The sequence below is a fragment of the Ochlerotatus camptorhynchus genome, unplaced genomic scaffold, assembly GCF_037179485.1.
Source record: "Ochlerotatus camptorhynchus isolate MF236.1 unplaced genomic scaffold, CSIRO-AGI_Acam_v1.1 ptg000010l, whole genome shotgun sequence".
NCBI lineage: Eukaryota > Metazoa > Arthropoda > Insecta > Diptera > Culicidae > Ochlerotatus > Ochlerotatus camptorhynchus.
Window position 1 is genome coordinate 3,724,465 of NW_027040502.1, and position 27,785 is coordinate 3,752,249.

General features: G+C 41.3%; 1 protein-coding gene and 1 pseudogene across 1 annotated transcript; both read right to left on the reverse strand.

The window, feature by feature from the left end:
• Nucleotides 1-426: 426 nt before the first annotated feature.
• Nucleotides 427-1,643, reverse strand: LOC135699417 (uncharacterized; annotated as a pseudogene).
• Nucleotides 1,644-7,318: 5,675 nt separating this feature from the next.
• On the reverse strand, nt 7,319-26,398 carry LOC135700062 (RNA pseudouridylate synthase domain-containing protein 1-like). The gene is made up of 4 exons (XM_065220454.1): nt 25,469-26,398; nt 25,158-25,401; nt 8,035-10,298; nt 7,319-7,965 (listed from the first exon to the last, which is right to left on the reverse strand). Exons 1-3 carry the CDS (start codon nt 25,703-25,705, stop codon nt 9,877-9,879), a joined length of 903 nt encoding a protein of 300 aa, XP_065076526.1. The 5' UTR covers nt 25,706-26,398; the 3' UTR covers nt 7,319-7,965; nt 8,035-9,876.
• Between the last annotated feature and the right edge of the window lie 1,387 nt (nt 26,399-27,785).

The window sequence follows — 27,785 nt, forward strand, 5'->3', positions numbered from 1 at the left end:
GTTGAACAAACAAGCTGATTAAAACCTCCCTATATGTTTAATATCCATCAAAACGAGTGAATGTGGTTGATCACCAGTGAATGTGGTTTCCCCTGCCAGAATGATTTGTCATAAATTATTAACCAAGGTTCCCCAGGAATCCCAATCAAGAGCCTTTAAGAATTCTAAATAATCCTCAAAAATTTAAATTATATTTTTTTCAATTTCAGGCAATGTATTTAATTATTTTGTTTATTTTAAATATGTTAAAAAATACAATTAACATATTCCGATAGTAGTATTCAATAAAATAAAACTACAAATTTTAACACGTTAGTCCTCTTGATCAGTGCAAATTATTAATGAATTACTCACTAATAGGATCAAGAACTTCTAACTCCTGCATTTCATATTCTTCACCATAGCTATCATAAATTATCATTATGATCATTCATCATTTTCCTCGGGGTTGTCATTGTCTTCCCCGACGTGATCTTCAGTAACATACATCGCATCCGTGAGTTCCATAGTGGATTCTTCAGAAGCATACGCCACTTCTTGGTATGTTTCCTCCAGGATACGACGCTGCTCCAGCATATAGTATTGCTTGACAACATCACTCAACTCGCTAAAATCAACCGACTTGATCGAGTGATTCGCGATTCTCTTGAGCGCCTTTGTCCGTTGGATACCGTCGTTTGCCCTTGTATTGGCAGCCTCAGATAATAGTTTACCGGCTGTGGCGAGTTCAAGTGTTTCCGAGCGATTAACTTTCTGAATTTTACTAGCATTTCTTCCCCTGGGCCGATCGATTGCATTACTGATTCCCGTGGAGGATTTTCCTACTTCGACTAGGTCAATTTCTTCAACTCCGTCGTTTGAGACTTGTTCAATTGAGCGCTTCACGGCTGGCACCTGCAAAATAAAATGGAAATGCAACAAAATGATTTGCTGTAATAGTTTTAAATGTTTAAAGCCCACTGCACACTTCCGACACATCATGCAGTAGTACCAAGTAGTACCGTATTGGCAACGCGAGTGCGGTTTAAAATATCCTAATTCAAATCAGTTGATGCACTTTTAAAAACACGGTAACACAGCCGCGTTTGCGTGGGCGTCGAATCTTATAAAAATAGGTATTTCTAAATCTCGTTTTCGCTGCCACGGTAGTAGCGATGCGTGATTTTCCACACGTGTGCAGGGGCCTAAAGTTGATGTTTGCTAGTATAAAAAATTAAAAATACCTTCAGAATATGGTACTACACTTCGGTACATTTTCCAAAATCCTGTAGCAGTGCATGATGACAAACGGTGTTTTCTCTTTGGTGGCATACAGCGTCAACGCCTCTTTGAGATTGTCTTCCGGGGAAGCATCGCTTCGCTGGTGAGCATTTATTTGTGCCATGCATCCAGCACTTGCTGACGGATTTGTTAATAAAATGCCACCTGCCTTTTATGCCGCTTGGAGCTCGTAGTTCCGGGTGGGCTGTGACGCTGTTGTCTGTGCAAATTTCTACGAATTTCTCGTAGATTCTCCCGTACAGATTTTCGGCTTTTTGATTTGTCCCAACAATCGCGTCCTGAGACACATCAAGCCATGCCCGACACAACGCTTCGTCTTCCAGATGGGTCCAATTCTTTCCCCGTGGCTTCGACGCACTCATTTTCACATTAGTTTCACTTCTGCCAAATTAAATACAGAACACTTGAAAACAAATTTTACCGCTAGACGAGCTTCGAGATTCGTAGAAACCTTTTGGCGTTTCACTTTGTTTTGTTTTGTTTCTTCGAATTGAGAAATCCAACTTAAACTCCTGCGCGCCTGGTGGCAGGAATAAGCACTAACCGACGGTGATAAGTCTGTGACAGCCCTTGACAATTTCATTGATTGTTTGCAAAATTGTTTAATTTCAATGTAATTTCATGCAAATTTCTTGTCAGCATGGATGAACCTTGTACAAAATGCATAAAATTGTTTTGTAATGCATTCCCGCATAAACGCGAACCATCACATGACCTTACCGATAATGGTTATAAATTGTTTATAATCCCTGCTAAACTTCAACTGAAATGGTTATGGAACTTTACATGAACGTTTGTGTGATAACGTTTTAACCTTATGTATTATGGTTTTTTGGAAGCGGACCTTACAAATAATGGGTTGTTAAGAACCATTACCATTCCAAATTCTTGTTTTCTCCATACATTATCGGAAAGAGAACTATATTAGAACGTTTTTACTTATGGTTTGAGAACATTAATGGTTATGGTTATGGTAGTCAGTAAGGTCCATTAATGGTTTTGTATTATCGCTCAACTTTACGTGAAATATATCGTGAATTGGTAATCAGTAATTTGCAGGCAACCAATTCGCGATATATTCCACATAAAGTTGATCGATGTTACAAAACCATTCATGGACCTTACTGGTTACCATAACCATTACCATTAATGTTCTCAAACCATAAGTTAAAAGGTTTTAGTATAGTTTTCTTTCCGAAAATGTATGGAGAAAACAAGAATTTTGAATGGTAATGGTTCTTAACAACCCATTATTTGTAAGGTCCACTTCCAAAAAACTATAATACTTAAGGTTAAAACTTTATCATTAAACGTTCATGTAAAGTTCCATAACCATTTCAGTTGAAGTTTGGCAGAGATTATAAACAATTTATAACCATTTTAGGTAAGGTCAATTTATGGTTCGCGCTTATGCGGGTTGTTCCTAAATAAAAAGCTACTTCAAGACAGGTAAATTACAGAAAACATGTTAAGGTTTGAAATCATCTGCCGATTAAACAGCAGACAAAGTTGGCCGACTAAATCCATCGACGAAAATCTATTAAATAGGCCGATTGCTCGGTGTAGCACCAGACGAAAAACGATTTAATCTGCTGATTAATACACCGACTGAAATTCATTTTTAAGTGGCGATAGATTTAGTCGGTGGACGAATCGGGTGATCTGGATGATGTTTGTTTATTTGGAAGATATTTTCGAAACAAAGCACGATAACTACTTTTTTGCTCGGATCATGTTTTGACTCCCACAGAAACTCGCTAGAATAAATACAAAATAATAGTTTTTTGGTTGAAATTTCAAAAATGTATTCAGTTTGACACATTATTTCGGACTTATCACCGCTGCGATTGCAGCGCCACGGTGGCCGATTGAAACTTGGATTTGTCAATAGCAACGTTGGATCGGGTTGCCAAATCAGCACACCCACTGTTCACCGAAACGGTAAGTTTCTATTTCCCAACCTGTTTGGCAACTGCCGGTGCGGTGTCGTGCTGTGTCGTGTTATGATGGTGGTTAGTAAATTGCGTTTAACAACGCACCAGTGCGCTTGGTCTAATGCAGGGAGAAAAGTCACGTCGTGGTGACGTGACTCTTCATTTGATTTGCACAGAGAGTCACGTCACCACGTCGTGATTTTTCTCACTTCACAAGAGACAAAAGTCACTTCAACTCTCCGAATAACCCCCAGTAGGCGCGGTATTGTGAAAACTACCTCGTTCACGGTTAGACCGGGCTTGTTTACTGTAACATGAATTTCTTCGGTTATTCCTATAGCTTCGCTATAGCGACACGTACTCTCGGTCGGCAGGTTTACTTCAAAGATTTACAAGAGTATTATGCGTTCATTCATGAATTTAACCAGAAATGTCTCGTAGAATGCTCTATTCATGGAAAAGCGCAAGAATCCTAACCGAGATAGTAAACTATTGGGGAATTGGTAAAACCAGTGGGATTTCTATACACACTTAGAAATTATTACTGACTTTGTGTATTTTTTACCGATCATTCAACAGCTGAACGTTCGGTAAAACTTTGACCCACATTGAAACGCTGCTACACTAAATTTTAATTTCAAAACACTGCCAACCTTATTTAAATAATCGAGTCTTGCCATTGGAAGATTGCCGCAAAAGCTCAACGCAGATGTCGCCACTGCATGATGATGATAATGTTGACAGACTGCATATAAAATTCGTGAAAATTAGCATTAAATTATAATTTTCATCAAGCCTACGTGAAATCCTTCCAATATAACATTCGAATTGAAGAAGAAAAAGTTTTTACGATCAGACTGATGTGCATCTTTGACTTTTTCAGGTGAACTTTCAAAAGATATATTCATTTCATTTCACAGCTCCATCAATGCTGCATCGTAAATATGATGGTAAACAGAAGTAAATTGCTCAATTACTCAAAATAAAGATGATTTGTCATCTTGTTATCACTTTGAAGACCATCTAGCATCATTTTATAGTATGGTGCTTGTTAAGTAAATCAAGTTCCGGTTCGTTTTCCGTCGAAAATTGTGAGTATCAATATGTTTGCTTAAAAAAGGCCAAAATGAACATTTATTGAATATTGGCGTCCTATACAACCAATTCTCTATTACCACCAGCATGATACAACCTTTCCTAAGTAAATGCACTTAATTTCCACTTTCATCTTAGTGAAAATCGCACATATTTACCATTTTCTGAAAAATGCAGCTGCGCAGGAGGTAACCTCTCCCTGTGGGTGCAAACTTGTTATGCATTATTTTCCATGAAAATATCTCCGATCCATACCGAAATAATAACAAATAGTTTTCAAACACGTTTTCTTACACGATTCAAGCAAAAGTTTCCACGGGAAATTATTAGTTTTTCTTTATGGACCGATTTGCCCCAAAAAGCGTCTGTTTTACTTAGAAAATTTGGAAACTATCCTCCTTCTAGTAGTTCTCACTTCGAAATGTAGGTGGCGAAAGCTTGGAAAAGTTTCGCTGCAAGACGCCAATTGGCGTCTTGCAGTGAAACTTTTCCAAGCTTTCGCCTCCTACATTTAGAAGTGAGAACTACTAGAAGGAGGATAGTTTCCAAATTTTCCAAGTAAAACAGATGATTTTTGGGGCAAATCGGTCCATAAAGAAAAACTAATAATTTCCCGTGGAAACTTTTGCTTGAATCGTGTAAGAAAACGTGTTTGAAAACTAATTGTTATTATTTCGGTATGGATCGGAGATGTTTTCATGGAAAATAATGCATAACAAGTTTGCATCCAAAGCGAGAGGTTACCTCCTGCGCAGCTGCATTTTTCGGAAAATTGTGAATATGTGCGATTTCCACTAAGATGAAAGTGGAAATTAAGTGAATTTACTTAGGAAAGGTTGTATCATGCTGGTGGTGATGGAGAATTGGTTGTATAGGACGCCAATATTCAATAAATGTTCGTTTTGGCCTTTTCTAAGCAAACATATTGATACTCACAATTTTCGACGGAAAACGCAACGGAACTTGCTTTACTCAACACGCACCATACTATAAAATGGTGCTAGATGGTCTTCAAAGTGATAACAAGATGACAAATCATCTTTATTTTGAGTAATTGAGCAATTTACTTCTGTTTACATCATATTTACGATGCAGCATTGATTTAGCCGCGAAATGAAATGAATATATCTTATGAAAGTTCAACTGGAAAAGTCAAAGATGCACATCAGTCTGATTGTAAAAACGTTTTCTTCTTCAATTCGAATGTTATATTGGAAAAAAAATACACAGGCTTGATGAAAATTATGATTTAACGCTAATTTTCACGAATTTTACATGCAGTCTGTCAACATTATCATCATCATGCAGTGGCGACATCTGCGTTGAGCTTTTACGGCAATTTTCCAATTTTGAAATCAAGTTTGAAATCTTAAAAGTAATGAATTAAAATACCTCATGTTTACCAAACACTTCAGCTGTTGAAAGTTCGGTCAAAAATACCGAAGTCGGTAATCATTTATAAGTGCGTAGAAATAATGTTAAATAAATTGAAAGCCAAGTTGAAAGCTAAAGTGTGGGTTGAAAAAATCTAGGAATTTATTTACCTGGAATTATGGTGTGGATTGTGAGGTTTTATTGGGCTATTGTGGGGTGTGTTCTATGGGTTTCAGCTGCTTTGGTACGAACCGGTGGTGTTTGCTGGCGGTCCGTGGCTTGATCAGTCCGTCAACAATGGCGGATCGGTGGGTTCGACGGGTCTGGAAGTTGGCGCCTGGTGACTGGAGCTGTGGTCACGACAATGGCGAAATGGAGGCTTGCGTCTGTGCGTTACGATGGCGGTTCGCAACAAGTGAATGTATTCTTAATTGGCTCATGTAAAGTAAATCTTCTAGAAATATTTAAAAAAGGGGAATTGCATTCATCTTTGCCTTGGGTATAGTCGCTTCAAGATCACAGACTATGATTTGCACTACTCTGGCATCCGGTGAACATGGCAACATGGTGAACATCTATGGTTTGGTCACGTTTGGCCATCAATGCTGGTAGTCAATTAGGTCACCAACCCTCTGGCAGATATTTTCGTTGCTTCCAGAGTTGGAACTTGAAGGGTTTGAAACAATCACAAAAGCAGTTCACATCACGCTACACACTAAAAATAATATCAGCATAATGCTCGTTAATTCTAACACATTCATGATGATCGATGAATAGTGGATGAAATCGGATAATATCGAAAGGCGCGCGTTAATTTATAACAAATCGAAGTTATCCAAAACAAATTCGAGAAAATTAAGCAAATTTTATTGACATTCGTTAAAAGAAATTTAAAACAGATTACTTTCGTCCCCCTCGACAAAACCACACTTTCAAACATCCTTCCGCCACGTGAAAAGCAATTTTTTTTCATAAATTCTAGCACCACTGCTAAGAATGTTGACATTTTTTTGAAAATAAATAGGCCTATTCTGCGCGGTGATGGTGAAGTGACAATTGTCACCTCGGGTGAGGTGACTCTCCATTTGATTTGCACGGAGAGTCGCCTCGACAGAGGTGACAATTCAGTGCTAACATTTGAAAACGGCGCAAAAGCCATTTGTAAACAAATGGTTTGTGGGCCCTTTACTCGCTACCCGAAGGACGCCCACGCAAACCAACAGCATCGTCAGGTAGGGGAAAATTTCCCCTACTCGATGTTGCTGTTGTGTCGCGTGGGTGTACTTCAAGTAGTGAGTAAAGGGCCCACAAACCATTTGTTTACAAATGGCTTTTGTGCCGTTTTCAAATGTTAGCACTGAATTGTCACTTCACAAGTGACAGCGTGTCACCTCACTTCACACGCTGCGCAGAATAGGCCAAAAAAGATGCTAGGACTGCCTGCACGGTAAGCATGAGCATGATTGGCCGCCCACGGTTGCTACTCTGTTATTGCCAGATCAGCTGTAATTACACAGAGAACCCGAAGCAGAAGGTGGCAGAGCGACTTACCCCTTAGGTAGAAGTTAAATAGCATATTCAATTACCGTTGACGGTAGAATGTTTCTTTCACATAAAATACAGCGCCACCAGCATTCTTCAATGACTTCAAAAAAGCATTATTTTATTTCCTGTTCTTTTCTCTGTTGTTGATATTCAAACAAGGAGGTGTCGTACTTTACATTTGGTTTTACGTACAATTGTTTTCTGTTGGGTTTCTCCCGACGAAACTATCGCTATTGTTCCTGTTTGTTTGCCAGGCAGATTGAGAGATTGGTTCCATTCAACAAATGTATGTGTATGTGTGTGTGTGTGGGAGTGTTTGTTTGTTTGTGTTTCTGAAAGGGTTTCGTACCCGTGTGTATGTTTGTGTTTTTCTTTGTAAGCTTGTAGCAATACTCTTTGAATGAGTCATTCACTTCGCTTTCGTAATGTTTTTGACTGACTGACAACAGTGTGTGTGTGTGTGTGAGTTCGTATTTGTAAGTTAAGAGCGCAATAAGAGAAATTCAATTCAAACGAGAAACGTTTAACTTCTGTTTATCCATAAGATTCGAAATTAAACACAACTGAACATTTCAATTCAAGCTGCCGCTTCGTTCCGGAAAATTAACTAAACCTTCCTGAGTTGTTCCTTTTGCTGCTTTGTTCTCTTTGACGTCGTATAAGGAGACTCGTAAAAGAAGAGTAAAATGGCAGTGTGGCAAAGAATTCATACATCAGCCATATTGGTTAAAACGTGCTGAAATGAAAAAAAAAACAGAGTCATTTAGCAACAGATGAATTTCTTCCCGATACTGAACACACTTACATTCTGTAGTAAATCCTCAACACCGATCCTCCCGTCGATTCAGATGTAGATTCTCCTCCCGACAGGAAGACCCAAAAAGCTTTCGGCTAAACGTACTCGGTACAGGATAATCTCGTAACCCGGCTTCCTCGTCGTGCTTGGACATCGCAATTTTCGGGCGGCAGCCTAACGATTCACAACTATAACAATAACTCAACTCTAATGAAACAATACAAAGGAACGAAATAACTGCTTCAGCTCAAACCACCTACTGTTCTCTTTCTAAATTGTTCTATTGTTTTTTTTTTCTTCTGATTCATTCTATTTATGTGTTATACAACTACGGAAAATTCGAAAACGATAACGCAGTAAGTTAGAAGTTCGATTCAATGTAAACGCAAAATTTGCCTGCTCTTCGATTTTTCTAAGCTTTTCGAATAGTTTTACAAGTGAAAAAGAAGAGAGCTTTCTAGAATCTGTTCATTTCTCCTCGCTTCTTTTTTTTTTTTGGTTCAGAGACATCGTCCCTCAATTTTCTTCTGACATTTTTCATATAAAAATTAGTGCTGGGCGATATATATTCTGCGATTTTTTTTATAACTTTGTCCGTTTGCGTTGATTAGTTTTCAATTTGTAATCTAGTCTAGAGTGAAATTTGTTACACTTGTTTCTTGGTAGTTCAGCACTTTGCAAAAGACGTACAAATGTCTTGGAAACGGAATCGATCTGTTTTAACACGCTGTTCGATGCTTTTCGTTCGCGATTTGAGCATCGAAGATGAAATTTCCTCTTTAACAATATACAAGTGCCATTTATTGGGTAGTTTTAGAAAGGAAGCGAAACTATAGGAACGCTCCTCTCTTTCTGCAGAGGGGAGGCACGCGCAGAAAGTACGAGAACAACTTTTCTGTACAGAAACTAATGTACGGGAACAAGCCTTCTTACACTAAAATTGGTGGAAAGAAATGCAAACCTTCCCTTAAATCTGGTAGAACCAATCACATAAAAACGAACGGAAAACACAGCTATCGAATGTTGATCATAGAAAATTGGCAACGCTAATTTGAACGTATAAAGAGAAAGTTAAGAACGGCAAGCAAATCCCAAAACTAGCACATCTGTTCTGTTTTTGATTGGGAATTGAATCACTATCTATACTCGTCTCTAAGTCTGTCATTTTCTTATCATCGATATCATCTACGGATTCGCACTTTTTTTTTTTAATCTAAAGTACCTTTGTTATTCTTTAAGTAAATACTTCTAAACTTCAACTAATAATAAGATCAAATGTGTAACTAGTTATTAGATTCTCATTAGTGTGAATGTGGCTGAACATGTCCATCTTAGGTTAAGTACATCTTCGCTGCTTGAAATGTCTTTTCTGCACCTGCTATCACCTACGGTCTCACACTTCCCGCCAAAACGTGGGAATGAACCATTCCCCGGCACCTTAATCGTCGCTTAAAAATGACTACAGTTTGAATTTGAGTTGAGTTCCCCCGGGTACGTCGTCTATCATGCGCTGCCATATATGTTAGGTCATTCGTCATCATTTACATAATACGTCTAAATGGAGTTAGTAGAATTTCGCGGATTCAAGAAAAAACCTAATCGAGCCGTCCTCTCCCTCCTGGGGCTTCTCCCCAGGGATTGTTATCGATGCCCAACGTAAACATCGGGTAGCCATTTCGGATGTTTTTTTTTTTTTAATTAACTGCGAGAAGAGGACGACGCTAGAACCTAAAGCGAGTAAATTCGCGAAATCGATCGAATATTTACATTTAACCGCCGACGAAATTGCTCCAGCCGAAACGTAAACGTGCGAGTCCTACGCAGTTGGTAACTACATGGTTCCCACAAATGTTAAAAAGAATCTATCAGATCGAACGCATTCGCAATGCCGTTCACCTGCTCGACGACCTTCCACTTGTACTTGAGGGCCTTCTCCGTGAACGGATCGTCGGTTTGGATGTCGATGTTCTCGAACGAATTGGGCAGCACTAGGCGGAAGGCATGCAGAAACATACGCGGCGGCGACGTGTCGATCTTGAGACTGTACGTGTAGTCCCCGACGATCACGTGCCCAATTTGGGAACAGTGTAGCCGCAGCTGGTGCCGCCGGCCGGTTATTGGTCGCAAGAGCACTTTGGTGACCGGTTTCCCATTGTAGTAGCCCCGATCGAGCACCAGCACCTTGGTGATGCTGCGGCGCGGATTTTGGCACAGTTCATCCTCGAGGATAGTGCACATCTTCTTGCTGGTGTCCTTGAATCGGATGTCCTCGCCTGGAAGAAGAAGCCGAAAGAAGCGACGTTAGGAGGTGGAAATATATTATGTAATGAATATCCGGCAACTTTCTCCCACGGTTGGCTTTGCGCTAGGTAATTTCCCCAAGACTTGTATTTCGAACGGATAAACAAAGGAATCAAAGGAAGAATATGTACTGCTTGTAATGCTTATTCTGATCTTCTATTTACCCAAAACACACTGATGGGGCAATTCGGCATTAAGAGAAGTCTTGAGAATTGATTCCTCAGACGTATAAGCATAGACTAACACTAAGACCAGAGGGTCCCGAGTCAACATGCACCATTTTATGGCTTAGGAAATACCAGACCTTCGGTCCCAAGCTAATTAACCATTTAATCAAGCTTCTGCATTTAATTCCATCAGATGTGACTGCTGTTGTTTGCGGTGACATCTATCGGAAACTACGCATAATCTGTTTTTCGTTAATTGTTCGTCCTCTGTGAGTTGCAAAACATGTCTGGTACCTCTATATTTGCATTTAGATTAACATCCGAAGTCCCTTCTTTTTATTAATGATGACATTAAACGCTTATAATTCAAGACCAACAATTGAAATGGCCTTAACAAACTGTAAGGCCATTTTATCACGAACGGAAGTCCGCAAAGGCAAACCAACATAATGAACAGGTAGGACACCCCAAAATGGTGAGGACCACAGGGGAAAGAGCGTCCAACATAGCTATGGTCTTCACAAGCTCCTACCTCACGCTTCCACGTGTCGGATGATGACAGCCAGTATATGCCCATATATGTGCTGGTAGTGGGGTGTGGGCAATGTCATCACGATTAACCCATATCGTGATGATAGCAAGGCTGAGGAGGTGCGAATCGTCGAGCGTCTGTCCACCAGGTGGTGCGGCTCGAACAGCGTCTGTCTGGGATCCACCGGCTGAAAAAGAAATGTTGAATCGTGTCAACTAAACCTAAGATGGCAGCCCCATCAATACGATGTATCGATGAATCGCGACCCTGGTACGGTAGCATACTGAATTATAAAAGTACTCAGAAAAATTAAGTAAGAAGAAGAAAAAACGAACGGAATTTTCGGCAACTGACCCAACGGCAACGAAATAAGGACAATGAATGGAAACTCGGTTCAAGGAATGTTAGAACGTTAAATGAACCTGGACGAGTGGGCCTTCTGGCCCGTGAACTGCAAAAGGTGAATGTGAGTGTGGCTGCTATTCAAGAAGTACGGTGGCTTAGATCTGGAGAACGTGAATTCAGGGCGGTAGATCCTATCGCCAACACATCGTTCAAATACCATATCTACTACAGCGGTGGCGATAGAGCAGAACACGGAGTTGGTTTCGAAAGCCTGTATAAAACCTATGATGAGTGCCCTAAACACGACGTGAAGATTATCATCGGAGATGCAAACGCGCAGGTCGGAAGAGAGGAATTCTTTCGCCCAATCATTGGAACAGAGAGCCTTCACTCTGCAACGAATGATTATGGCCTGAAGCTGATAAACTTCGCTGCTGCTCGTGATATGGCCATCAGTAGCACCCACCACTTTGCACGCAAGGATATCCGAAAGCACACCTGGAGACACCCTAATGGCGAAACTTGCTCCCAGATCGACCACGTGTTGGTGGATGGTCGGCATTTCTCGGATGTCGTAGATGTCAGGACCTTCTTTACTTACTTAAGGGTCCTGTGCACCACCAGCGGTGCAAAGGGCCAACGTGAAAGACTTCCATCGTGGGCGGCTGCTCGCTTTTGCCTTGACCTGGGCCCAGGTCAGATTCCTATCGACTTGCTTAATTTCTTTATTGAGGCTCCGCCGCCATGAGCCCCTGGGTCTGCCTCTGCTGCGATGTCCTGCCGGATTCCAATCCAGCGCTTGCTTGTTGATTTCGTTTCCACCCCGTCGAAGTGTGTGGCCGACCCACCTCCACTTTCGCTCTCGAATTTCTGTTGCTATCGGCTTCTGATGACATCGACGATGGAGCTCGGCATTCGAGATCCAGTTGTGAGGCCACCAGGCACGAATTATATACCGCAGGCATCGGTTGATGAAGACCTGCAGCTTTTGAGTGTTCTCCGCTGATACACACCACGTCTCGCTGGCGTATAACAACACAGATTTCACGTTCGAGTTGAAAATTCGGATTTTGGTGCGTTGACTTATCTGGTTGGATCTCCATACGTTTCGTAAACTCGCAAAGGCAGCCCTAGCCTTCTTGATTCGTGCACCTATGTCGCTCTTGGCCCCCCCGTCCGACGCTATTTGGCTGCCAAGTAATTGGAAACTTTCGACCTTCTCCACTGCTTGCCCCGCTACCGTAAAGTTGGAAGGGTTGCCCGTGTTGATATCCAACGATTTGATCTTGTTGACGTTGATGGTGAGACCCGCCGCAGAGGAGCGTTCGGCTAGGTCATTGAGCTTACTCTGCATATCAGAGCGCCGTTGTGCTAGTAGAGCAACATCATCAGCCAAATCGAAGTCATTGAGATGCTCCATGGTGATAGGCTGCCAAAGCAGCCCACGGTTCGGTACACGGTCAATTAATTATATGATTTGAGTAGTAGCTATACTGAAGATCCGAGAGATGTCGCCCCTTCAGTGGTAGGAAAATCATTTTTGCAGTATGGAGAATATCAGAAAATCCACGATTTGTGACTAAACATGCTTTCACAGAAGGAAACAGATAAACGAGTGTTTACCTTATCACCATAGTAATGTACTCGTGCAATTTTTGTGCATCTAAAACTGCCCATAAAGACGATAATGAATAAAAACTGAAAATTTTCATGCATTTCCAAATGGTTTCCTACCATTCCCATACATTCGAAAGTGACTGGCCCTCTGGATGTGGATGATCTCAAAAACAACAAAACATGATTAATTGCACCTACCATGATCTCGTCGATTACGATGAGAAACAGTAGCGGTGATAGTATACATCCTTGTCTCACACCAGCGACTACCCGTATAGGGTCGGACAAGGCTCCGTTATGCAGAACTCTGCACGTGAAAGCCTCATACTGCGCTTCGATGAGGTTGACGATTTTATCCGGGACGGACTTGCGTCTCAGGGCGCCCCACAGATTCTCGTGATTGAGACGGTCGAAAGCTTTTTCGTAGTCAATGAATACCAAATAAAGGAACTCTTGGAATTCATTGAACTGCTCCAGGATGATGCGGAGCGTGACAATATGGTCCACACAAGATCTTCCGGCACGGAATCCTGCCTGCTGCCGTCGGAGAGTCGCGTCGATCTTCTCCTGTATCCGATTCAGGATAACTTTGTACAGAACTTTGAGAACAATACACAGTAACATGATGCCTCGCCAATTGTCGCACAGTCAGATCCCCTTTCTTTGGGACCTTCACTAAGATGCCCTGCATCCAGTCGGCCGGAAAAGTCGCGGTGTCCCAGATATTACAGAATAGTTGATGCAACATTTGTGCGGATAGCATGGGGTCAGCTTTGAGCATCTCTGCTGATATGCGATCGACCCCTGGAGCCTTGTTGGATTTCATGCTTCGGTTAGCTGCCTTCAGGGGTCCTAATATCGACTCGGATCACTACCTCGTTGTCGCGAAAATTCGAGCGCGTCTATCGACCGTTACGAGTTCGAGAAACCGGAGATCGATGCGTTTCGACATCCAGCGTTTGACAGTAGATGGTGTTGCTGCCGAGTACCACCAGAAGCTGAATGAGTGGATAGCGGAAATCAACGTGAACGAGAATCTCAACAATCTGTGGGAAGCTGTCCACGGAGCGGTGAGCACAACAGAACGAGAGGTGATAGGTACAGCTTAGAGGCGCCCCCGAAACGGGTGGATTGACGAGGAGTGCCAGCGAGTGACAGAGGAGAAGAACGTCGCCAGAAGCCGGATGTTGGTGTCTGGTACCCGTCAGAACAGAGAGCGGTACAGGGTAGCAAGGTCAGCCGAGAAACGAACCCATCGCAGGAAAAAAAGGCAGTACGAGGAACGCGTTATTGCTGTGGCGCAAGAAAATATGGAGCGGAATGATATGCGAAGGTTTTACGCAACTGTCAATGGCGTGTGGAGTAAGGCAGCGCCGTCTCCCACCATGTGTTATGACCGTGAAGGTAATCTGCTGACAGATAAAACGATGGTGGCTGCCAGGTGGAAGGAGTACTTCGAGACGTTGCTGAACGGAGAGAACGAGAGAGCATCTACAAACAGAACACACATCGACGACGATGGTCAAGCTGTGTGGAACCACCAACGTGAGGGTCGATCAACGACGGATCAAATGTTTACCCTGCGTCAAACCCTTAAGAAGTTCCGGGAATACAACTTGCAGACTGATCATCTGTTCATAGAGTTTCAAGGCAGCGTACGATTCAGTATTCAGATGGAATTTGTTTATCTTGGTACTTTAGTGACGTGCGATAATGATGTTACCCGCGAGGTGAAAAAGCGTATTGCAGCCGCGAACAGGGCTTTCTACGGGTTGCGTAGCCAGCTGAAATCCCGCAGCTTGCGTACGAAAACGAAATTCGCGCTGTACAAGACGTTGACAATGCTCGGCGGTAAACTGGAAAATGGCATCTGGCGGCGTCGCATGAATCACGAGTTGTACCAAGTATATAATGGCATGGATATTGTGAAGCTAATAAAACACGGCAAGCTACAGTGGGCTGGACATGTGGCACGAATGTCGGAAGAGCGTCAAGCGAAGTCAATATTCAGCAGGGAACCCGGAAGAGGACGTCGGCTTCGGGGTAGGCCACGCACGCGTTGGCTTTGTGCAGTTGAGGAGGACATTAGGTCCTTGAACGTCCAAGGCGACTGGAAGCGATTGGCTTGTTTATAAAATGGAGTTAAGGCCATTTCAATTGTTGGTCTTGAATTGTTATTAAATGGTTTTCAAAAGTGACAGGTGAAAAGTCATAATTCTTATCAAGGCGCAGCATGACCCGGATAGACCAAGAAGGAAGTCCCACAGGATCAGGACCAGGCCAGGCTGAACCAGGAATATCGAGGCTACCAGAAGAAGCACGAACTGCAAAAGAGAAAACCCGAGTTACAGAAGGACGAATTGGAGAATTAGTTCGAAGATTAAAACGCTCGAGAATTGAGACACCGGGAGTCCAATATGGTACACGGAATGCTCACTATTTCATTGAATTGTAAGGGACAATGCTTCAACCTAATCATCCCTATCAGCTTTTGTTTTGGATTGTCGGAGAGGCAGTTTGGATTCCGGACAGGGAGATCAACGGTGGATGCAATTCGGACAATGGTCGAGAGAGCCGAGAAGGCGTCCAAACAGAAGCGAAGAGGAGATCGATATTGCACCGTGATAACGATCGACGTCAAGAATGCGTTCAACAGCGTAGCTGGAAAGCCATTGTCAAAGCGCTGCATAAAATAAGGGTCCCTGACTACCTGTGCAGGATTCTGAGGAGTTACTTCCAGAGGCTGGTTCTGGTCTACACGACAGATATGGGACAGAGATCGTGCTGAGCACCAATGCTACCGACGCCAGGGAGGCAGCTCCCACACCTGGACCCTACCTATCGACTAATCAACTCATGAACTGGGGACCAACGTCTGTACTTCCCAGCCCAGTGGCAGGCGCGTAGGCAACACGTTATACAGTGACAGCGGGCCCAGCACAGCAAAATAAATGATTTGAGCCCGGGACATGCTGCCTACTGTCAAACGCTGCTGTTGGTATAGGCCTTGTCGCTGGCCTGGTACTTCCCTTCTGAAGGGAATCAGAGATATTATGCCTCAGAACATCCCGGCGGCGCTGACTGGGATTGAACCCAGGCCTGCTGGGGTGAGAGTGAGAGGTAATCACGCTTACCACTACACCACCGGCGCCGCTTATCCCTGATCATCTAAGAAATCCCTGAATGTTTACGATGTTCCTTAAAGTTAAAGAAAGATTCTTGAACATCAAAGAATTTTCAGAATTTATCTAAGGTTCGCTAAATTGTTGCAAAGTTCAATTCAGTACTACAAAATTCACTAAACTTCTACGTAAACTGGTCCACGAAATTTGGTGAATTTCTACAGAATTTTCTTCACTTCTACAAAGTTCAATGAAGTTCTCCGATGTTCACTTAACTTCATCAAAGTAAGCTCATTCGACAGCCATTACTCGTATTCATCGGACGTGTGCTCTTTCTGCTCTGCTTAACTTGGTGAAAGATTGTAGCGAAAATGAGTGTAGTTCGTAAAAACACACTTGTTGTTGACTTCAGTGTCCTTCCAGATCGTCCCAATGCGGGAAAAGTGGAAAAATTTGGACGTTAGATGCATTCAGTTTCATAACCTCCAAAATTGTGTTTTTATTGAGATGATAAACAATGAAGTTGCCTTGCGATATGAAAAGGCGCACAACTATATAAACACGCGTTTCTCTGTACGAAGAGTTATTTCAAAATCCCGGTATATATGGATTGTGAAGCAGTGACCGTTCGAGTGCATGACCTTCCTCTGGCATGGCCACAAGCCACTGTTATGAACCACATGGTAAAGTACGGGACAGTGATTTCCAGTCGACATGAGAAATGGAAGGACTACTTCCCAGGATTCCTGAGAGGTGTTCGAGTTTTGCGAATACTACTCGAAAGCGCCATTCCATCATACATCACGATCGACAACGAAACATCGTTGATAACGTACGACAAGCAACCAGAAACGTGCCGTCATTGTCGCCGAGCAGCACATCCCAAACATAAATGTTTGGATGTAGCCACATCGAACAATAGCACCGCTCCAGCAGCTCCACTAACCGAGGGGGTAGTCAGTCTCGCTGACTTCCCGTCGATGGATATCGAACAAAACCAGCCAACGACATCGGGTCAATCATCTCCTGCTTTCACCGGGTTCTCAGCAGAAGAACAACAGCGAAACACCGACAATCAAACCGAGGATCATTACACTTCAAACGTTGAAGTAACGACGAAAATTCTAGCACCAGCTCATCAAACGCAACAAAGGATTTCATTGAAAATACCAACAAACGCCGGCTGTCGAAGCACAAGGAGAACGCAAAAAAAAGAAAGTTCGTGCTTATCAGTGCACCCAGAAGACTGCTGGATCAACAATAGAAAAGCGCCCATCAGCATTTGTAAACAAACCGTTCCAAAGCCCATTCCTCTCAAATCGAAGGCCGCCCACACAAACCAACACCATCATCGAGTAGGTGGAAGTTTGGTGTTGGTTTGCGTGGGTGGCCTTCGCTTTGTGAGTAAAGAGCTTTGGAACGGTTTGTTTACAAATGTTGATGGCCCCTTTTGATCCAGACTGGTCAGCAAACAGATCGTTTAGATGAAAATAATGGAACTTATCAAATAGAGGGTAATACGTTTTATTTGAAAAATAAAAGCGGGAAGGGATCTAATTGTAAATAATGGTCATCGGCCCAAGCAGTGCCCAATAGGCGAGGGGGTCTTTTAAATGAACGCAATAAAAAAATCAAAGTAAGCTGAACTTCTAAAATATTTGCTGCACTGCTAGAAAGTTTCCTGAAATTCTACGAAGTCTGATAAAATTTCCTGATTTTATAAGATGCTACTTGAATTTCTACGAAGTTCTCTATAGGGCTGTACACACCAAATTCTGAGATCGAGTTCCAGCAAAACGTATTGCTGGACAGCTTCTGTAACAAGCGTGGAAGCACAACAAAAACGATCTTTGCTTCCGCGCCAGACAGCAAAGCTGTCGCAAAGTCGCGATGTTACGAATGCCCGATGAGACTCTGATATAGGTTCACTTCCGAACACCTAAAGACACGTGCAACCAATCAACCAACAAAAACGTCCAGAAACTAATTCAAGTCACTTCGATTATATTTAAAATAAACCAACAAAACTACTTGCATGGATTCGATCAAGTTAGCCAAGACGCCGTATCGGTTTCGCCTGCATTTATTCTCCCTAGCTTAACATACTCTAGTCCATTTCGTTATGGTTCATCTTATCTTTACTATCCCCTTCTAGTACATCACCTGATTCTTGTAGTTTTCTCGGTGACTGGCGTTGGCTGATGACCGGTGGGTGGCGGGAGACATGCGATGACTTTGCCGGCGTTACGTTGCGTACCGGTACGATGCTACGTTGCGATGAACCTCGTGGTGAAAGTTCTAACGATGAACTATCACCGCCCTACGTGATTTATGCTGGCAGCGGGCGGTGGACGATGGACACCATACAGTGCTTGTCCGTTTTATTGACGGTGGATTTCAGCTTAGTGTCTCACACCTAGCAGAGATATTCGCTGAGGGGACCTTGTAGGTTATCGTGGTCCCTGTTCGCCGTAGGAGAGAAAGCACTGCCGGGAATCCTACCTCGTGACGTCTCACAGGTTTTTCGGGGCCATACGGTAGTACGACTGAACGGACAACGGTTTTGTCGTTCCCTTCGGTGGCGAAGAGTGGGAGATGATGGGGTACTACCAGTACCGGCGGCGTGCTTTCGGTGGAATCGTCGTCTCCTACTTCGGCTGTCGTACGAAAGTTGACGGGGGTACGACCTTGATCGCTCTCTAGCGATTCTCTCCGGTTTTCGGTGGGTGTTTCTCCACGTGGTGAGCTTATGAATTTATGCCCCAACCAGCGGCCTTCGTTTGAAGGAAATCTTCAAACGACGAACAGATTTAACATCAAGGCAATTTTTTTATAAGTTCATGTTCTAAAGTTACCTGATTACAACTCTACAAGCATTCACACACGTTTTTCACTCATGGTGGGATTACTAATTTTACTATAAAAAGATCTATCCATAAGAATTAGTATAATTTTCAATTTGCCTCTAGGATGAAATACCCGTTAACTCACTTTTGCTAATTTTAATAATTTTCACTTTCTCCTCTGTATTCTATTCTTCACCACTTTCTTACTTCGGAACACCCTTTCATGCGAATTGACTAAACCGGACTGAGGCCGATGCTAGGAATTTTATCATGAAGCTCCCTATGGCTTCTATTGAAAATTCTATCGCGAGGACGTGTTCGTTTCTTATTGGTTGCCTGTAACCCCCTATGAACGGCAGTGAATATTTTTTTAGCTTTAGCGCTACCCGCTACCAAACTTTTCGAGGGGACTTGTATCATTTATATATAATTCATTTGAATTCAAATTTGTTTTCCTTAAATTTAATTTTAATGTAATCATATTCTTGTAACACCGTTACACTTCCACTAGAACCACATTTTACTGATTGCAAATATCATTGGAATGATTGGATTTAGTGTTCCGGATATTTACTGAGAATAAAGCCCATTACATGTTCATTTATAGCTAAAAATAGAGCCAAATCAGGCATAAAATGAGCGCAGGAGGCAATGATGAACCTTATCTACATTTGTTCTTAATAAAACTTCGGTCAGCATCATAAAATCATTAGTGTGACTTTATTGCGAAACTATTCCCAAGTAACCAACAACCCCGCTAATTTATCTTTTTTGCAATATAAGGCTAATATGCGGCTAATATAAAGCTTAGCATGCCCTATGTTAGCCGTGCAACAGCCTTATATTGCAAGAAGGCGAATTAGCGGGCTTGTTGGTTACTTGGGTTGTGTTTGCAATGGAATAATTCAAATATCATTGGGCTCTTTAATTTAAAAAAAAAATATATCGATGGCAATCCATCACCTGAAAGTGCTTCGTTATCGATTTTTAAATTATGATTTAAAGCCAAATAACTTCTTCTTTCCTTTATTTAACGTCGGTCTCTGTTCCACAATTTCGATGTCAATCACCGACGGACATCGATTGCCATCCATTGACGGCAATCGAATGTGCAGGAAGGCAGCTTCCACACCCGCGTAGCATATCGCACCCACTTAAACACACATGGGCCGGGAACAACGGCTTTACTTCCCTTCCGAAGGAAGACGAGACCGGAGATTTTTATGCCTCAGAAAAATCCCACCGACCTCGGCTGGAATTGAACTCATTGGGTTAAAAAAGCAGTAACGCTTACCACTACACCACCGGCGCCGGCTAAGCTCCAATAACCACTTCACTGTTTGACTCAATAGACTCAATGTCTGAAAGTCTCCTTAATAAAGATAAAAAAAAAAAAAAAAAAAAAAAAATGGACTCAATAGTAACAAATTGACAGCTCGCTCCCATACAAACTACGTTCGAGGGGCACTAAGATGGTGATTTTTGCTAAAGTAATCACTTTATTTTTATTTATTTTTGTTCCTTTGGTTTGTTTTTTCCGTCGATCTTGTTTTCCGTGCTCAGCACCAATGCTACCGACGTGCCAGGAAGGCAGCTCCCACACCTGGACCCTACCTATCGACCCATCAACTCATGAACCGGGGACCAACGGCTTTACTTCCCATCTGAAGGAAGGCGTGATCAGAGATGTTATGCCTCAGAACATCTCGGCGGCGCCGACTGGGATTGAACCCAGGCCTGCTGGGGTGTATCACATTTATTTAAAATAGTTCCAGTGCACCAAAGTTGATGAGATTTTGGATTTCGGTTCCATTTTCAATGCAGATTACAAATATGGGGCTGTTAATTAACTACGTAGACGGTTTTTTACGATTCTTGACCCCCCTTCCCCTGCGTAGACAATTGACCATACATTTTTTTGTATGGGCCGTGGATATTGTCAAACCCCCTCCCCCCCATAAACTGTCTACGTAGTTTATGAACAGCCCCTATGCATTACCCACAAAGAACCCAATTTAGATTTATTTAATTTCAAAAAGCTTTTCCTAATCAAAAAATTGGATTCCTTAGGGATATTGAGGAAATGCACATTTGTAATTTTGGAGCACTGGAACTATTTTAAATAAGTGATTACATTAGCAAAAATCACCACCTTAGCGCCCCTCGGTGGTGCTTGTACACTCAAAAATTTCATTTCATTTCATTTTCATTTTTATTTTCAAGCACAGAAGGGGGTCATAGGGCCAAGTCACCAGCGAAAAATCTCTGTCCATACTGCACCAGGGTAGAGGTATAGATTTGGCATCACAGAATAATAACCACAGGGGTTAAATGAATCCTGTTTACGATACCGGATAGTAAGGAAAGCTGTTGAACATAGGGGATAGTCAGAGTAACAGCAATAATAGTGAAAGTTAGGAAAAAAAGCAGGTACACACTAACTTTAGATTACTGGAGTCAGTAAAATTTTACTGGGTTTTTGAATTGCGGATCGCCCAGTAATCATCACAGAAATAATTTGCATTACCGAACTGTCCGTAAAGTCAATCTGTCAAAAATAACTGTTCATTCAGTAATTAGTTCGAGTTGCGTATACTGGAAAACCCAGTATTTCCTTTTTGTTTATTTTGCTGCATTTAACTGAGAAGACAGTTGTTTGGTTCATTATTATACCGTGTTACCCAGTTATATTAAAAGTAGTGAATGTGCAGTAATAAAAGCATGAATCCTGGTGCAATTCACCGCTTATAATATGCCAATTAATATGACGACTTAATGGACCCATCGGGGTGTTAGAAAGCAGTCACGCTTACCACTACACCACCGGCGCCGGCAATTCAAATTTTAAACTCGATTTTAACAAAACTGCGCGATTACACTTGCTCCCGGATTTTACTGAAGCTTAAATGGCGGCGGGAATAAAATTGACAGGTTAGAGTTTTACAATTCGTGGTCGGTAAAACAAGGTGGCTATGTTGCTGACCAGTCGGTAAAAAAATAAAGACTACTTTGTGCACAGTAATTATTTTTACTGACTTTTCGTGAAATCACGAAAATTTGGAAATTAACGACTTTCTCAGTAAATAAATATTCTGTGTACAGTATTTTGCATCAAACGATACCGAAGTTCAGTTTGTGTTTTACAGAACGTCGGTTATTCACCTGATTTAAACTGAACTTTCAGTAACTTTCATTTTACCGTGTAAGCCCAGTACAAAAAAATACCGAACATATAAATGCTGGATTAGTGTGTAGAGATGGTTGATTTGCAATGGCTATCGACTCTGTTATATGGCCTACCGTATCAGATTCAAATTTAATGTCGTTTAATATTGCGCTTATTACTTTTATCTTTATTCTAAGCAATCTCCTTTCATACTTGTTTGTTTTAAAGTGAACTGGATGAAATGATTGTTTTATCAAAATTATGTTAAAGTTAACTACTATTCATATTTGCTAATTAATACCTAAATGTAATTTTTAATTTTATGAAGATAAGTTGCTCAGAATAGCAGCCTGTAATTCCGTACCAGAATCCGCCTCCAATTTAATGTCTTTTGTGGATTCGTAGTAGCAAAGTTGTGCTAAAAGCTAAATAGTTACCTAAAAATACTACCTATATCGTTCACAATCAGAGCCGGGCCACTGATGAAAACCAAAACTACAACCCTGAAAAAACGAATCGATATTTTCGAAGGCGAACACAACCTATTCTTGCTAGTGATTCTGTCCAATTGTTAGGTATCCAAATTATAGTCATTCGTAAATTTATTATTGAATATATGGATGAATTATCTATTATTGAATAACTATTATTTACGATAATTACATGAAAGAAATAACATATAAACTACAAACAAAACGTGACTACTAAAATCTCAAAAAGATATTCTCACAAGTATATTTCACGCAACCAGGAATCTCAAAACCATTAGACGCTATAATGATACTCTGCACATGTTAGACACAAGAAAAGGCCAAAAAGCAAGCGTCCGACACACAAAACCCGCCAAATCCACCGGCAGTCACAATCAACGATTCTACGAATCGCGAGCGCTCACGAATCATAAAACCGCCGACTGCGACACTCTGAAAGCGAAATTGACAGGCCCTATGCGTCAAACACCCGCCCTCCAATCTCCTCCCGCATCCAACAACACAAACCCCCATTACAACATCTAATGAATTCAAAACTCCGAAAATCACTCATCTATAGCAAGTGAGTGGAAGCAACCCTGCATGCAACTATTCTTCATGATACGCTTTGTCTGTCTATCTTTCTATTAGGCCTGTGGACATGTGTTAGCTTCGAAACTTCTAACAAAACTAGGAAAATTTTGAAATCACAAAAAAAAAATCAAAGGTAATTACAAGCAAAATACATATTGATTATTTTACGCAAAACTGAGCAAGTAATATTAAATCTCTTGTATTGTATGCTAATGCTAATTGACTGTAACCAGGGATGGAAAATCATTTACATTCATTTCGTGCATTCATTTACATTCATTTGCCTCTAACTTTTTTCATCAACAGAATACCGTAAAATAATGTATGAAGCTTTTGTAGTTTTTGATATGAACTACAACTTTTTTTAATAACTAAAATCTGTATCTCTTATGCATGACGAAATAGAGCTGACAGAACATGTTATTGTTTTTCAGTGAATGCAATTAACATTCACTGAAAAACAAAGGTGGGTTCTTATCACTCTGATTCATCATGCATAAGAGATACAGATTTTAGTTATTGAAAAAAAATGTAGTTCATATCAAAAACTACAAAAGCTTCAAACACTATTTTATGGAATTCTGTTGATGAAAAAAGTTAGAGGCAAATGAATGTAAATGAATGTAAATGATTTTCCATCCCTGACTGTAACAAAAATAATATGCTTAAATAAAATAAAATATTAATAGAATGATATGCAAAATTTACTAGAAGGTCATTACTTTATTGGTGAGAAGTTTCTAATAAGCCCTCCCAGTTCCTCTGTATACAGAACAAATCTGATACTATAATCAGAATTGCTCAGTCTGCATGAAGCAGCCGATTGCATCAAGGAAGTTCTATTAACAACCAAGAATTAATCGTTTGAGGTATACTGAAGCATTAAGAAGGTGATATGTGTCACTATGGGAAATCATCATCGTTGCAAATATAAAGAAATTAAACATAACCCTTTGCTTCAGTACCGTCAACCTCCATGTCCATGGGGAGGGTATAACTAAACTAAACTAGGAAATATTAAAATTTAAACATTTTATGGTTAAGCAATGTTAATGCATTGATCGGCATAACATTTGATCCCATTACTATACTAAGCCGGAAAACGTTATTAAATTGCAACGTTGACAGGATGACGCTCGCAGTTGTTGGGTTAGTTTTTAAGATTACCATTCAGTTTTTCAGTTATAAGCCAGTTCCTTAATCAGATACTCAGGAACGCTGACATCACCGTGTATTTCTTGCAATATCCAGCCAGCCAGCCAGGAAATCGTTATTAAATTGCCTCCCTTTAAAGAACGACTTGAGTGCGGTACAATCGTTAGAACTGTTTTCACCTATCGTAGGTACATGAGCAAATCGGTGATCATCTCTTTTTGCCAGTGGTGGCGGGGGCTGGGGGAACACCCCTCACCATCCCTCTTCAACTAGGGAGTTTGGTAAAGAGAGATGATCAACCCGATTTGCACCTTCCTCAAAGTTGTTGACCTATCAACTCTAGACTTTCATCTCCTCATCTATCGTATAAAATGACCACAATTCGCTATAAGTCTGTTATTTGACGCTTAGCATCTTCAACTAAACAAATCATGTTGAGCTGTCAATAACTCGCGCTTGTTGACACAGCTACACTTTTGGAGCTACACCGCAAAAACGAAAACAACATTTGTGCCCGAAATGTTAATTCAAAATATGTAGTAGTGGAATCCAAAAAGCCTCCAAGCTTGAAGGAACCACGGTGCGTGCAATGTTTGTGAATATCTTTAATGCACGAATGTCCAAACATTTAGAGCTAGGACCAACCACACTCAACAATGGCTGGTAAGTACAAGAAACTCTGACATCCTTCTTCGCCTCATAACATTTTTTAGCGACACCCAACTAAATTGGATGATGTCATTCTTGCTGACGAGAAAAAAGAAAATCCATGCCGGTTGAATGGCAGTTCAAAAGCTAAACATCCCTGTCCACTTACCAATCGCAATGTCGATCACTTCCTCGTCAAAGTCCGTGTGACCCCGCAGCAGCGCCAGATAGTACTTTCGCGCCCGTTGCTCCTCAAACACCTGACAGACCTCCTTGCATGCATTCTTGTTCAGCGGTATGCACAGTATCCCACTGGTGGCAAAGTCCAACCGATGGGCAAAGTAGAAGTCGTGCGTCAAATTATCCTGTACGTACTCCGGGAACTGTTTCCTCATGATGGTTTGGACCGTTTTCTGGAATTGCAATTTTCAGTTAACTTTCGGTTCTTTGCTTCTGCTCATCTACATGTTGCTAGTTTACCTTTTTCGTATCATTCGAATTGATCAGCAGATCGTGCTTCTTGTTTATGACGAGAAAGTTCCCGCTGCTGTACAGCACGTCTACCGTTTCGTCTTTCTTCTTGTAGTTGTTTCCTTCACACAGCGATAGGATAAAGTTCACGAAGCGGTCACATAGGACCAGAAGAGCTTTGATGATTTTCTCCACCAGTCCGGTAGAGAAGAACTGTATGATCCGATCCACGATTTCATCGATCATACTGGCTGGACCCTCGAATTTTATTTACTATATATCTAGCGGCTAGGTTACTATAATCGAAAAGCTTGAACCAAAAAAATATTCCTACGGAGTTTTCCACTATCCTATCAGCTCGCAGCTCGGGAAATCTGTCAAATTATTTATTCAGAATGCATTCAGAGTGCTTCCAGGTCTTCCTAGTTTTGCTCCTTTCGTTCGTCCGTGTTTTGTGTGTTCGCTCTCAAACTCTCCCACTGCTCTCGCTTTTTTCCCGTGTTCGAATCCTTTCGCTCCCACTCTCTTGGTAGTGTGGAATTCTGCTGCTGCAAAAATTATTCCACTAGCATCGAGCAAAATTCGTCTGGCCCAGGGGAACTCTCGAATCCTGGCAGTTTTTCGCGCTGTGGGCCATTCGATCGTGGCTATCGCAATACGGCAAACACTGCTCCGCCTTTCGAACTTTCATCACCAACCGGATACGGTCGCGGACGGTGCCAGCAGATTGGCAAATTGGGAAATTTTCTTCGACACCACTCGAAAATGTAGTTCCGTACTGCAATAATCCTCCACACGTACTCGAGCACTCGCGATTACTACAACATCATCGTTCTCTCTCCCGATCCTGACTGAAAGTCCTTTCTTTACGGGGTGGTAGAATATCCTTTCGCTCGCGACTCTGTACGGCTGATGTCATCGAAGGTTTTCCTTTCGATGCGATATTCCTTTTCGAGTGATGTTTTTGACAGTTTTGCTTTGGTCGCGCTCGCGCCTCGTGAAAACTGTGCTACCGAAAGGGGGGTCCTGGTCGAACATCTCGAATTGCTGGTTGATCGCACAGAATATAATATCGTGATTTTTTTTTCTTCAGAATCCTATTTTAATTACTATTTTTTCCAGATGCGAAACTAAATTTCAGAAATTTGGTTACTAATTGGGTTGTTTGGGGGTGTTGAGGTAAATTCATACTCGTAATCTGCATTATAAATGGATCCGAAATCCAAAATTTCATCAATTTTGTTACACGGGAACTATTTTAAATAAGTGCGAGAAATTTGCAAAATCGCCATCTTAGCGCCTCTCGGTGGAAGTTTGTATGGGAGCGAGTCGTCAATTTGTTAGTTAGGTGGCAGAAAATAAAGTTCTTATTTTGCGTTAAATCTTGATTTAAAAATCGAGATGGAAGTCTATGGGATTGAACAAAATATAGTTGTGCTCTGAAAACAAAGCCCTTAAAGATGATGTATACACTGACAAAAGTTAAAAAAGATCATGTGTCAAATGAAATGTATAAATAGTCACACATACAGTTTATTCATTCTTATAGGATCTATGTGGTTTGCCCTATTCTAGTCAAAATTCTAGTACTACGCAATGTTTGTTTTGATTCGCTATGAAAGTTTGACAGATAAAATGAGGGGTTATTGGTTTTTCCTATGTTTCGAGGGGTGAATCTATTAGCTTGGGACCGAAGAGAGTACCAGCAACAATCAATACGAAACTAACGATTTTAAATTGGCTCACCACTTTAGTAGCCTATTGGTCCCAAGCAAACGATTAACGTACCCTATTCTAGTTGAAATTCTATTACTACACTATGTTTGTTTTGATTCGCTATGAAAGTTTGACAGATAACATCAGGGGTGTGTGGATTCATGCAGAACATGCAGGGGTGAGTGAAATAGCTTGGGACTGCTTGGGACCGTTGTTCTGGTACTGAGTGAGCCAAAAATAATAATGATTTTCTTCGGGACCCAGTGGTCTTAGAGTTACCTCTATGGTATAAGGCTGATGTTTAGGCAAAATGTAGAATATGTCAAACGCATGAATATTGCGCGCAAATCCCTACATTTTATTTCCCATTTGCTCATCTCTTCCTCTGAGGATTCCTAGCAATGATCTATGTAACGAATTAGCTTATTTTGTTTAGATATTAATTCAAATGTATAGCGGACAACCAGTAAAATTGACAAATAAAGCCGGAAAATTACAAATTTTCTAGTCATTATGTATAAACTAATCAAAAGGAAATTATTTAAACCACTCGAAAAGTTCTTCATAAGAGATCCCGTTTAAAGGATCGATAAAATTTGAGGAATCTATG

Excerpts from the sequence above, each read along its gene's own strand:
- LOC135700062 (XM_065220454.1), bottom strand. The coding sequence starts at position 25,705 with ATGATCGATGAAATCGTGGATCGGATCATACAGTTCTTCTCTACCGGA. Across the intron at positions 25,402-25,468 it reads ATTCGAATGATACGAAAAAG|AAAACGGTCCAAACCATCAT; the intron begins GTAAACTAGCAA and ends TTGCAATTCCAG. Across the intron at positions 10,299-25,157 it reads AGTGATCGACATTGCGATTG|GCGAGGACATCCGATTCAAG; the intron begins GTAAGTGGACAG and ends TTCTTCTTCCAG.